The 12,862-nt window shown below is 37.0% G+C and overlaps 1 protein-coding gene across 8 annotated transcripts in view; it reads left to right on the plus strand.

Annotated features, from left to right (window-relative positions):
• Positions 1–12,862, plus strand: part of cfap74 (cilia and flagella associated protein 74) — a 68,255-nt gene that overhangs the window by 15,077 nt on the left and 40,316 nt on the right. For 7 of the 8 annotated variants that reach the window (XM_066643999.1, XM_066644003.1, XM_066644000.1 and 4 more), the window contains exons 13-19: positions 3,691–3,852; positions 3,974–4,092; positions 10,490–10,556; positions 11,232–11,321; positions 11,438–11,611; positions 11,971–12,082; positions 12,593–12,738. In XM_066643999.1, coding sequence (XP_066500096.1) covers positions 3,691–3,852; positions 3,974–4,092; positions 10,490–10,556; positions 11,232–11,321; positions 11,438–11,611; positions 11,971–12,082; positions 12,593–12,738 — 870 coding nt within the window. The remainder of the gene's footprint in view (positions 1–3,690; positions 3,853–3,973; positions 4,093–10,489; positions 10,557–11,231; positions 11,322–11,437; positions 11,612–11,970; positions 12,083–12,592; positions 12,739–12,862) is intronic. The other variant, XM_066644002.1, reaches the window with a different exon arrangement.

Consider the following 12,862-nt stretch of genomic DNA (forward strand, 5'->3'; position numbering starts at 1 on the left):
TGATGGGAATGATCCATTGAACCAGTTAACAAACATTTTAGTAAAGTGATAATGAGAAGTCAGGGTTTACATGAGCCAGTCACTTATCAGATTAATTTTTTGCAACTGTCAATTGTCTACTCAATGCCATAATGTAAATGTAAATGACATCAGCAGTTTTGTTTTTTAATTTTCCATTTGCGTACTTTTGAAAATAATTGTGTAGATATGTTGTGAAAATACAGTACTGAGCAGGAATCTTAAGGAAAGTGAGTGTTTGAAACTGTTCATTTTGGCAGTAAACATCAGAATAAAAAGGGGGGGCAGAGGAGTTAAAACCCCATGCTGTGAACAACATTTCACACCTCCTCAAAAGGATAGTTGTACTGAGGTAAAACATACACACTGCTGCTTTACACATCTTAAAACCATCATCAGGTGTTTGCTGTTTCGATAATGAAGTGTTATTTGTTGGCTCCCAAGAGGTGCAGTGGTCTATGCGTTGGCCCCTGTCATCAGGAGACAGCAATTTCAGTCCCCTGTCGTGCAGCCATCCGAGGCTAGGTGTCCTAAAGAGTTAGAAACAAGGCTATAGTTTGCCTCACGTGTCTTGGAAGAAATATGTATTCACCCCTAGCCTCCCAAGGCTGGTGATATGTTGTTCAGTTGGAAGTTGACTAATGACAGACATTGGGGGAGATAAACCAATGGGTAAAACAGAAAATGACTAATAGTTAGGCAGAAAATTCACAGAAAATTAAATAGAATTGCTTTGGTTACTCATATAGAATATGGCAGGTCAATATGCTTTATACATGATGATTTGACAAAATAAAACAAAATGATTAATCCACTTGGGGAAGTTGTCTAAAGCACAACTCACTGAATATTCTTCTGAATTTGTTCCATGTACTTACATATGTCCACTAGAGGGGTCCTCAAATCATAAATTTTAAGTATGCACAATTTAGGCACAATTTCATCTTACTGCTGGACAATGTCAAGGGCACTCTGTTTTAAATACGCACAACATGTGAAAATAACTAGATATGCACCACAATAATTTACTCATCCCTAGTGGATGCGAAATAAAATTTTCTCATATGTATAAAAAAAATACTGCTGAAGTTCTTAAGATACATTAGACATTAGGATATCTAAGCAAACTGAATAACAGGAAATTATTTGCTTTGCCATGAGATAGTTCACAGTGGAGGTTGTTTGAGCCTGTTTCAATGAATATGTTTGGGCACTTTTGGATATATGTTTTGCTAATTGTCTAAGTAAACATGAGTGTCTAAAAAATCATAATTTAACAGGAGAAGGAATATACATTGTTAGATTTCAAGGGAAAATTAATTGTAGGTTAGAGACAATATGGGCGGCATGGTGGCACAGCAGGTAGTGTCGCAGTCACACAGCTCCAGGGACCTGGAGGTTGTGGGTTAGATTCCCGCTCCGGGTGACTGTCTGTGAGGAGTTGGTGTGTTCTCCCCGTGTCTGCGTGGGTTTCCTCCGGGTGCTCTGGTTTCCTCCTACAGTAACCGTAATCCCAGAAAAAGTGTCCGTAGCTGTGAGTGAATGCGTGTGTGTCTGTGTTGCCCTGTGAAGGACTGGCGCCCCCTCCAGGGTGTATTCCCGCCTTGCGCCCAATGATTCCAGGTAGGCTGTGGACACACCACGACCCTGAACTGGGTATGCGGGTACAGATAATGAACGAATGTTAGAGACAAAATGGAGATGTGAGGCTTTATCCTAAGAGAAATTATTTTCCAAATGTAATATTTGAAGAATATTATGTGGCTTCTATAATATTTAAGGAACATGTATTTTATGTTTCGTTTTTGTCCAGTAGGTTGAATGGTGCATTATAGTTAAGATTAGAATGAATTTATAGTGGTGCCCCCTCCAGGGTGTGTTCCCACCTTGCGCCCAGTGATTCCAGGTAGGCTCCAGACCCACCGCAACCCTGAACGGGATAAGTGGTTTCAGACAATGAATGAATGAATATAAAGTCTGAATGAATATATAGTCTGACTACATATATTTCAACTTTTGAAATCAATTATATATTGTACGCTTTCTGCTTTCCCTTGCGATAACAATGCAACAAAAGCAGTGCTATTATAGTCATGCTACACATGTTCCCGCTCAGAATACTGAAAGAAGCTTATTTTCTTTGATGAATCATGTGTCATATTTCATCCAACACTGAATAACATGACCAGTGAGGAGTGTGCACTTTATGGTCTGAAACTTTGACAGCGTGCCACAAAATCAGTGGAATTCTTCTTCCAAAAATAATGAGGCAGAGTGATGAAGTTTTAATGAAACTGACCTAGAAGATGGTGGTGAAAATGACTCTAAAGCATCTTTAAGAAACACATTTTCTTCTGATAGCTGCTATAGTTCAATTTAGCCATGGCTCAATCATCTGCATTGTAGTGCTTCAAATTATGTATTGATTAGAACAAATGGGATATAGGCCATTCAATAGAACTAGACAGAATGACTGTCAGAACAAAACCTTGTATGTTCTTTTTTTTTGGACTGATTTGGAACAGGCTTCCTGTCTTTTACATGTTAACATTTTATAGTGAGTGGTGTGATAGAAATGCTCCAAAAATATTGTTCCACTAACTTCTATTCAAAATATAGAAGGTTTTCTCTTTCTCCTGTAATTATAATCATACACAAGATAAGATGTAAAATATCCAATGCTAATCCATTAGAGCTTCACATAGGGCCCACCTCACTCTCTTCCTACCTGCAGCCACCATCATAAACGGCCACACTAAGGTTGCCGTGAACGTTTATGATCTGATCAGCAACCGGCTATTCTTAACATCTACGATTACTCATTGAGCCCAGCCCCTGAGTACCCAAACCAGTCACTGTATTACTAGTTCTTCACAGGGGTCATCAGGTAGGCACCTCCCCTCATCAGTGTTTCACTGAATTAAGCTCACAATACCTCCAGAAAGCTCAACAGGGAAGTCTGGCATCCCAGAGCCACCCCCTCCAAGCCAGCTTTACAGTCTTATCTTACCCTTTACCATCAACAACCGTAAATCCACACTGGCCTCCCTGGTGACTAAGGCATGCTCAGTGCCACCAATTCCATGAGAACTTTACATGCCATGTCACCAACAATCCCAGTAGCAACTCTAAAGTGCATTTCCCCAAGTAATCTGTGCTCTCCTTATATACAACCACTAACTAGACCTTTCAGACTGTTTCTGATCATTCCTTCACAGCTGTCCTTAGTTTCAGTTTGTGTATATCTTGTATTAAAAAAGAAGCGAAGGTCCTACACTCATACTCCAAGAATAACAGGCTACATTTAGATCCATTTGCTAAATCCTTTTGACTGAATTAACTTAAATACACTGTAAAAAAAAGGATGACTTATTAAGTGAAAACACTTTATATCTAATCAATATGAGATTATTTTTAGACTTTTTGGATTTTTGGATTGTTTCCTTAGATTTATAGAATGATTAAATTACATTGTCAGATTGTTTAGTAAAAAGGTCTAGAAATAGGTTACATAATCTCATACTATGCTTACAACCATGTTATAATGAGAAATATTTGAAATATCGACTCATTGCTAAGGCAAGTTATTTTTTACAGTGATTTTGGAAGGTGAATTGTATTTTCTACAGGCTGCTCAATGTTTTTCTTTTTTCCAAACTGAAAACTTTTAAGAGCACAACAGATGAAGATACTCCTCTGAAAATACCTCATCTGAAGTCAATGAAGACAGTCCAGGACAAAAGTTTGGCTTCAAAAGCTGCCAGAATAGCTGCAGTAGGCAAAGAATTAAAAGGTCCACCATTCGTCAGCAAGCCAGAAATCATCTTTTTTAAGGTAGATACTGCTCACCGGTTCTCATTTAATCTTCTTCAAACATATTCTGTTATTAAGCTTGTGTGTGTGTGTGTGTGTGTGTGTGTTTATGCTGGGTTTTGAATCCCATGCTGTTTTGCAGGATTTTGATGTTGGAAAGACTTACAAGAAGAAAGTTGTGCTTACAAACATCTCTCACAACACAAATTACTGCAGACTTCTGGGAGTTTCACAGAATCTCATGGATTTCATATCAGTAAGGTGAGCCTATTCATAACGAATTATGTACACCCTTCATTTGTTTAATTAGGGCCAGTAAATGCAAGTAATTAATTTTTAGCGGTTCAATTGATTAACATATTTAGAAAAAGTGTTGAAATTAAAGAACCATGAAAGACCATCAAACAGTCACCATCTAGATAAGTATCACCTTGTAGACTGTACTTAAAGATTTGTGAGATCATCTCTTTTGAAATGCATCTTCTTTATTTGTTTCTGTCCATACTTCCACTGTGAGAAAGCAACTTTACGGGTCTGAAGGCATTAGTTGCAAGAAACCATTACCGCAGCATTCGACAATCATATATTATCCCCAATTCCTAGCTCTTCTGTGATATGAAGCTGAATTCAGCTTCTTATTTGGCAGCTTTCTGTGAGAAAATATTATAGTAGCTTGTTTCATCGTTTAATGGAACTGCAAATTTACTAGCTAACCACCAAGACATCAGCACACTGCTAGCAATGTTTTATGCTAATTATGAAGTAAAGGGTCATAATACACTGAAACTACATTATGCTAAGATGATATAATGGTTTTTAAAGGAGAAAATGCTGACATTTGTGGGGTAGGACTATTAAGGGGCAAGGTGTGAATTGGGATTGGAAGCTGTAATAATACATTTTTTGTCTCTGTCAAAAGAAAAAACTGGTATCTCTTAAATAGTAACTTTACAGGAAAAGGAAAAAAACCTTCTTAAGTTTCAATGGAAGTCAAGGTAAAAAGATTTTATTTCAAGTAATTTTGAACTGAGTTTTTCATTTCATCATAACATTTTCACAATTTGAGGGATATATTCTGTGGTCAAATTATATTTAAATGTATATTTTGTCAACTAAAAATTGACAAAAATGTGGAGATACATATTTTTCTTTTTACAGCAACAAAATATATATTGCATTTAGCCTTTGAGGCTTCTATGATATTCAAATATACACTAAATATTAATAATGTACTAAATTCCAGGTTTGACAGGAAATTAAATAAACAAAGTGTGGTCTCTGTATTTCTGCGCAGTACTGAATCTGATGAAATCTCCATTTCAAAATTTCCCTATGGCTTGAAGCCATGGCTTGTTAATGCCAAAATAATTGACCTTTAAAAGGGATTCTGTCCCTTTCTGTCAGGTTGGATGTTTATATAATCAGAATCAATCTGTGTTTGTGTGGAAGTGAGCAGCAGTAGTAAGACTCTGCTCTCCTTGCCGTATGTCTGTGCCTTCTTTGACGCCCCCAGAAAATCTAAAAATGGCTCCATTTCTCTCTCTCTCTCTCTCTCTCTCTCTCTCTCTCTCTCTCTCTCTCTCTCTCTCTCTCTCCCTCTCTCCCTCTCTCTCTTTTCTCTCTCCACGTTCTTTCACTTTATGCCAGAGCCCCCTCTCCTGAGTTTCAGTGTCACATGCATTCACACTTATACACACACATACGCAGAGGCACACTCTCGCACTCTCACACAGCTTCCTGTCTCACTTTGCCAAACACAGGAAATAGGCTGATGGCACACATGCAGTTTGATTATTTTTTATTTGCTTCTTTTTGTATATCAGTGTGGGCTTTTTTTAGATTTTTTACATTTTTTTAACAGCCTACTGATGACAAATGTTTCCTTTTTCCCAGCATGGCATGCCCACATCCCTTCCCTGGTTCCATCCTCTCCATCAAGAGAGGATTCATTACTGCTTCCTGAAAAATATTGCATCCATTTCTTATATTCAAGCATTTAAAGCCCTCCTCCAGACTTATCCACAAATCACAGTCAGTATTTTTGGTAAAGTGTTGCAAAGCACTAGTGCTCACATAAAAAGCTCATAAAAATATATACAAAGATATGTTGTTGCTGTCAAGATACAGTCTTGTGTTTCCACCATATCTGTAGTTAAAGGAGATTTAAAAACATCATTAATTTACTGACTGAAACATTTTTTATCACTTAATTGTGAGTGGGCTACAGCAGTCTAAAGGGCTGGGTTAAGAGTGGTATGCAAAAGCTGGAACACCCTTGGACCTGAGAGATTTTTTTGATTACTTTATTTACATCAAAATAAGTTGCATGTCCTCAGGGAACAAATATATTTTTGTTGTTTCTGTGCAAATGTAGGACATAATAACGTTGCAAGAAATGGGTTTATATAGGTTTTATATATGTAAAAAAACAAATGGTGGCACTATAGCCAATTAGGGGGGACTCACTGAAATATTGGACTTGGGGATATATATATATATATATATATATAAATATTGGCCAAAAACTTTGGGATAAACAAAATGTTAAATAATAATAGTAAAATATATGTAAAAAAAATAAAACAATCATGTAATTTGACCAGTGGAGCCCAAATTTTCGCATGCAGCTTTTGTGAATGTGTTTGATGACATCACAAAAGCAGTTAATTCAAAGAAGACCAGCTTCGTTTCAATCTATGGACTTTAAGGGGGAGTGAAATGTAAATCATTATATACCACATTCAAGAGAAGCAGGCTTGGGCCTGGACGGTCAGCATTTTAATACATACAATTGGCTAGGGAAAAATCCCTGACTCTTCCCAACATTCATGGCTGAGGGGCCGTTGAACTACGCACCTGAACTCCAACTGCTCCCGAGGCACATGTGTGCCTGTCCAACTTCTTTTTGGTAACTGTTTCTAGTACAGTAGTGTGTGTGTGTGTGTGTGTGTGTGTGTGTGTGTGTGTGATGCCGAGGCACAATTTCATCTTACTGCTGGACAATGTCAAGAAAAGCATGTTAATTGAAAAGCGTGATACATTATTTAAATATAGACATTTCATTTCGGCCTTAACACCATAGGTCCTTTAAAATCAGTATAAAAAGTCAGTTATGCCTAACTTTTAAAGGGCACTCTGGGAGGTATTATAATTGCAAAGTTGTGTAGCTTTGAAGAGAGTCTATTGTATCTGAAACTGAACTCATTCAGCGCACCAGAAATAGAATAATGATGAATCATTCATAAGAGGGTTATTATGGACAGGCCCAAGGTCCTTTTCAACATGGCATGAATTGAAGAGTGGACATTAAAGGGCAGAAAAGCAGTTAGGATGGTCTCCTTAGGCTAGGGGTGAAGAAAAGTGTGTGCAGCTAATTAGTTCAACTCTTTGAGCTAAGCCCATTACCTTGAACTCACCTGGGATAAATTAGCCAGATTTTTATCTGACTAGAATTTGGCTGCCTCATTTAAGGAGACAGACATTTGTGGGAGACATTAGGCACAAGCAGGTGGCATGGTGACGCAGCAGTGTCGCAGTCACACAGCTCCAGGGACCTGGAGTTGTGGGTTTGAGCCCCACTAAGAGTGACCGTCTGTGAGTAATTTGCTGTGTTCTTGCTGTGTCCATGTGGGTTTCCTCCCAAAGTCCAAACACACATTGGTAGGTGGACTTGCTACTCATTGCTTATAAACAGTTTGTGCTTATTCAAAAGCAGGATTTATGACACCTTGACTACTGGGCTCTGTTTGGTCAGTCCAATTTGTAGGTGACTGACAACATAGACATCTGTAAGTTTGTTTCTAAAACTTGTCATACATTTTTCTTGCAAATAAGAATTCATTTATATGAAAAAAGCATTTAAAGCTGGGACACACTGTTAACACTCTGGGTAAAAAGCACTGATGCATTGACTAAAAGCCAAAAGAAAATTGCAACAATATCCATATGGTTAAATGAGGCTATTATTCCTCAACCTCAAGCAAACAAGTGGGATTAATAGGTGCATTTAAGTTTTGATGTCGAAGAATTTTTGCAGTGGAGCCATGACCCAACTTCATAGGACCATGAGTTTAATGTTAATTTCTGATAGTGCTCTTATGGGATTCTAGTTTTTATGTTACCACTAACCAGACAGTGGTGCTCATGGCAGTGGTTGATCATTCTAGGATCAACAAAGATATTTCGAGCTTTCATATTTTACAGTGATTCCTTCAGTAAAGAGCTCTAATATTGAGCTGTTGCTGGTGCTATTTGTCTTTTCCATTTGCAACATCTAGGTGGAACCCATTGTTTAGGCTACTCATTGAATTTTCAGTCAGTAATGATTGATTTCACTATGACTCCATAATTATGTTAGTGGTTGATCTGACAGCTCATTTCAAAGATCCTGAAGGCCAAACCAAAGAGTATGCTAGCTTGGTTATTTTATATTTATTTATATTTATATTTATTCCTTATTTACCTTTTCAAGGATTAATAAAGTGAGAGAATTACTACAATACTTTCAGAGTTTAAATACATTATTATATTAAATATTGTAGAACAATTTATCTTAATTTTAGGTTTCTTCACTCACTTTACTACACTTTAAAGGTTTGGAACAAGGTAATAGTCAGTTATGATCACAGTACAGTACAGAAGATGTAAATTGATGTAAGTGAAAGACTTTTCTACTCAGCTTCACATCTTGGTCTCCAGTTTTTTTCAAGGTCTCGTTTGAAAGGGGCATTGCTTCTCCCTCTTCTATTAGACAGAGAGACTCGAGGAGGTCAGAGACATCAAGCACAGTAACACAGAGAGTCGTTAGTACATTTAAGCACTGTATCTGTTGAAATATTTACAGGCAAGTGGATGTTTGTGAGAAGAGCTAGTGACCTGTGAGGGTGTGAGGTGCATTCGTTCCTGTAACACTGTAAAAAGACTGCTGACATATCTCCAGAAACAGTGAAAGAGACGGAAATGGAACAGAAAGTGAAAAGGGGAAAGAAATTGCTGGAAAATGTGGGTTGGAAAAATCTGGTGCAGACAGATGGTGCTTCTGTGATCCAGCCTTAAAATCTAAAATATTCGAAGGCTGTCTGTTCATGAGGAAATTATCAGCCTTCCATATATCCATCCACCCATTTATCCATCTATCCATCCATCCATCTGTGTGTTTTGCTTCTGCTAGCACTTGGCCATACTGCATTGATTTTTTTTTTCTTCTGAGCTGTAAGCAAGCAACTACTGGCTGTTGTGAGGATTTCTCTCTTCAGAAAGAAACTACACACGTTACCCAATACTGTAGATGACTGGCCTTTATATGCTTTTATATGTTAGTATTTCTGTTTATTGTTTTTAGACATGTTGTTTTTCCAAATCTTCCATCAGTAAAGACGTCAGTAAACATTAGAAAACAGAGCTAAAATCAGTGCTCTAATGCCGATTTTTCAGATAGAAATACGAGAAGTTTGTTCATTGCATCAGATGTAATTTTTAGGCTGACAGGTGCTGACAGCCTGTCTTGCATTCCTAAGACATATGTGAGCAAATAACATAAAAACCTAGTGTTTTATTTACAAAGCAGCAAGTGGGTAATCATTAAAAAACAAGTTATGTTATATAAAAAGTAAAACACATTTAGCACATTATATTTTATTTAAATTAAATGTGCTTCCTATTTGCTATTAATAATAATTCATTCATAATTTCATTCGTAGCAGGAGTCAAAATATTAAAGTTTAACCCAAAAACAATGATGTAGTTTCCCTGAAATAATGTGGCTTTATTGCAGTAAAATGCAGTTATTAAAACACTCATTTCTATTTGTTGTGTCTAAATGATAAGGTTCGGCTGAAATTGCAGGCAGAGGCTTATATAGTATTAGAGCTGTAAATTGCAAACTAACTTCTCTCCATCTGTTCCACACCACTTTTAGTGTGGAATTGTCCTGTAGCAAGTGGTTAGGCAAAGCCACTGACTTCTACACAGAAGAATGTGGTTCAACCCTATTTGGATAAGCAAAGATCAGTAAGAATGGATGACTAGAGTTTAATTTCGTGCTCGGATCACAGATCAGTAATAACTGAGGTTGATCAGCTGATGTGGGATGCAGTCTTTACATCGTACTGTACCTGACTAATTAAAAGCTGGTGCTGAGATACTCAGATGGTGAGTGGTAAAATTCCCCTCTTGGTGTCAGAAAGGGAACCAAATCGGAAAGGCTTGTTGAGTCCAAGGTTTTCTGTCTTACAGTCCACCAAAACCTGACAGCTGTGTTATTTCAAAATTTGTGGACTGGTAGCCTCCAGATACCAATATGTATTTGCACAAACTTTCACAAACTGAAAAAGTGCACAGTTTCATATGTGTCCAATTTAATTCTACAAGACACACAAGCTTTTTCCTACTGTTTGTGGCATCTGTAAAGATACGATACCACATATAAATGTACACATATCAAATATAAGCATTTTCACATATTATTTGAGAACTTGTAGGTCACTCTTGTGGAGAAACATCAGTAAACTAAACTTGAGTGAGTGTGAGTTACAAACTAGGTCCATGAGGTGTTTTGCAGGCAAAAGTACAATGCCAAAATATAATTTCATGCATTCAAAATGGCAGAAAGATTGCAAATTTTGTAGGTCTGAAAGTTAAACTCTGTTCTCAATTTCAGGTTTGAGCCACCAGGGCCCATGTCGGCAGGCATGGCTTGTGAACTTGAAGCTGTTTTTAGGCCAATGGTAAGGTCTGTTACTATGCTTGATTCTTAAAGATACAATATATCTATGGGTAGAAAAAGAGAACTCTGCCGTTGAACAAACTCTTGTATTAAGGCTTTAATTGCACTGAACTGCTTTCAGTTTCAAATCATGTTGAAACATAACTTCAAACAAAACCTCTGATAAAAAAAATTCTGAAAAAAAAACAGTAATCTGAAACTCAGATTTTCATATCAAACTTAACATTTGCTGTTGTATGTACATCACCTTTATTAACTTTTTAAAAAAAGCTGGAATACTTCTATTTCATCTATGCTATGTGCTAATCATTCTTCTCCAAACAGCATTCGAGTGTCTAAATACCTACCGAATTGTCTACATAGGCACTATTTTTGGTGGAAGATGAATGTATTTGTATTAGCCTTCTAACTGTTCTTTCGCTAGTTAACTAGCTTGCAAAGAATGAAAAGACTGTTCAACTAGCTAGCATACAATCTCTTGGCTTGTGCTCGGTCATTGAACAGTCCTTCCATTGAACATTATTTCTTAATTAATGTGGGAGGATGTGGGAAGTTGTTTTAGTTGTTTTATAAGTTTAGCTCTAGTTTAAAATGGTACCTATGTACTCAGCAGAGACACGCCCATTGTGTTTGGGAAATCTTTCTCATGATCTTGTAATACTTGCTTTCTTCTTAGGTTAATGAAAATTTGGATGGCGAGATCCAGTTCCAGTCAGCTGCTGGGCCTTTTTCTGTGATTGTCAAGTGCACAAAGAAAAAATGTGAAGTGAGAAACTCTATGATATGCTCTTGAGATATGATAATAAATATCTCCTGTTTCTTGCCTTATCTCGAGTTTTTGTGGAAATGTTTTGTCTTATCTTTTCTCTCCGTTTTTCCCAGATGGTTGTTGAAAGCAGCCTCATTGACTTTGGCACCCATGTGGTCGGGCAGACAATTTCACGGGTAATCACCCTGATCAACAGGGGAGCTTTGGGTACTCGCTATACACTCACTCCCCACTCCATGGATTTCCTTCAGCTCCACCATCTTTCCAAGCATTCTGTAAGTGCACAGGTAAGACCATACGGAGGCTACAATTTCAAATCAGACAATGTGCATATGTTATGTTGATGCTGCAAAATATTGGAATTTTTATCTCTTTTATAATTCCACTACTGTTTTGTATTTTGTGTAATTCAGTTGATGACAAACTTTTGAGAGGGGTTTGATATGAATTTGTGTTGTAGGCCAATTTGCTGACTTTTCTAACTTTTTTGACCATGGTGGGGATCCATTATTTGTGATTAAAAATATAGCTTTTAGGGGTCACTTTTTTATGACCAACTATGGTCATAAAATGATCAGTAATTCAGAAAAATAATAACTTTCGGTGGTCAGTATACATTATTAAAAAGAGCTGTTTTTTTACATAGGTACATGGGGAAGGGAGCAGTGTAGACGTTGTTGCTTCAAGTCATATCCCAGAAGATATTCAACCAAAGAGAGAAGTTGCTGAGTGCATAACTGAATCAGACATTCAATCAGGTGAGTTCAACATTAGCTTCTTGTCTATCAGACAGACAAAATGAGCTTGAGGTCTACTGAAATTAAGTGGATTAATGATTACATTTGCATAGCCACTGCTAAATAGATATGACAGTCAAGGAAAACAATGTCAGGTTTAGCACACAGCATTAAGAGTCTGTCCCCAGGACTTTGCAGGCAGATCACACAATTGTATCAGTTTATAATTTGTAAATCTGAACCCTAATTTTGACACTGAGATGACAATAATAGCTAAATTATATTATTTATTTGTAAAAATACACTGTTGTTCAAATGTTTTAGAATATTTAAATAACATGTCTAAAGGTAACAGCTTACAGTATAGTTTGAAAATTTCAAACCCTAAAATGGCACTTTGGGATCAGAAAAATTGTACTAAATTATGAATAATTTATTGTGTTTTTCAACTGGTGTATATTCACTTGTAATTTAGAAATTTACTGCACTATTTCACAAGAGCCCCTGATTTTGGACTACTTGTGGTTTTAGGTTTAGCCCCTACCACTGACCCCTCCTCAGATGTTGAGGTAAAAGAAGTTGAGCAGATTTCAGGAGGCGATGATTTGGAGGAGAGAGTGATCACAGGAGTCAACCAGGGATTCAGCTCTGATATCAGTGAAATTTGCATTGGCAAAGTATGTAACTAAACAATCTTAAAATCTTTTCACATGTACCATCTGTATCATATAAACACCTGAAATACTCAAATGATTCTTTATTTAAGTGAACAGTGAGTTGTTTTATCCGCTGATGATCATT

The sequence above is a fragment of the Hoplias malabaricus genome, chromosome 14, assembly GCF_029633855.1.
Source record: "Hoplias malabaricus isolate fHopMal1 chromosome 14, fHopMal1.hap1, whole genome shotgun sequence".
Lineage (NCBI taxonomy): Eukaryota > Metazoa > Chordata > Actinopteri > Characiformes > Erythrinidae > Hoplias > Hoplias malabaricus.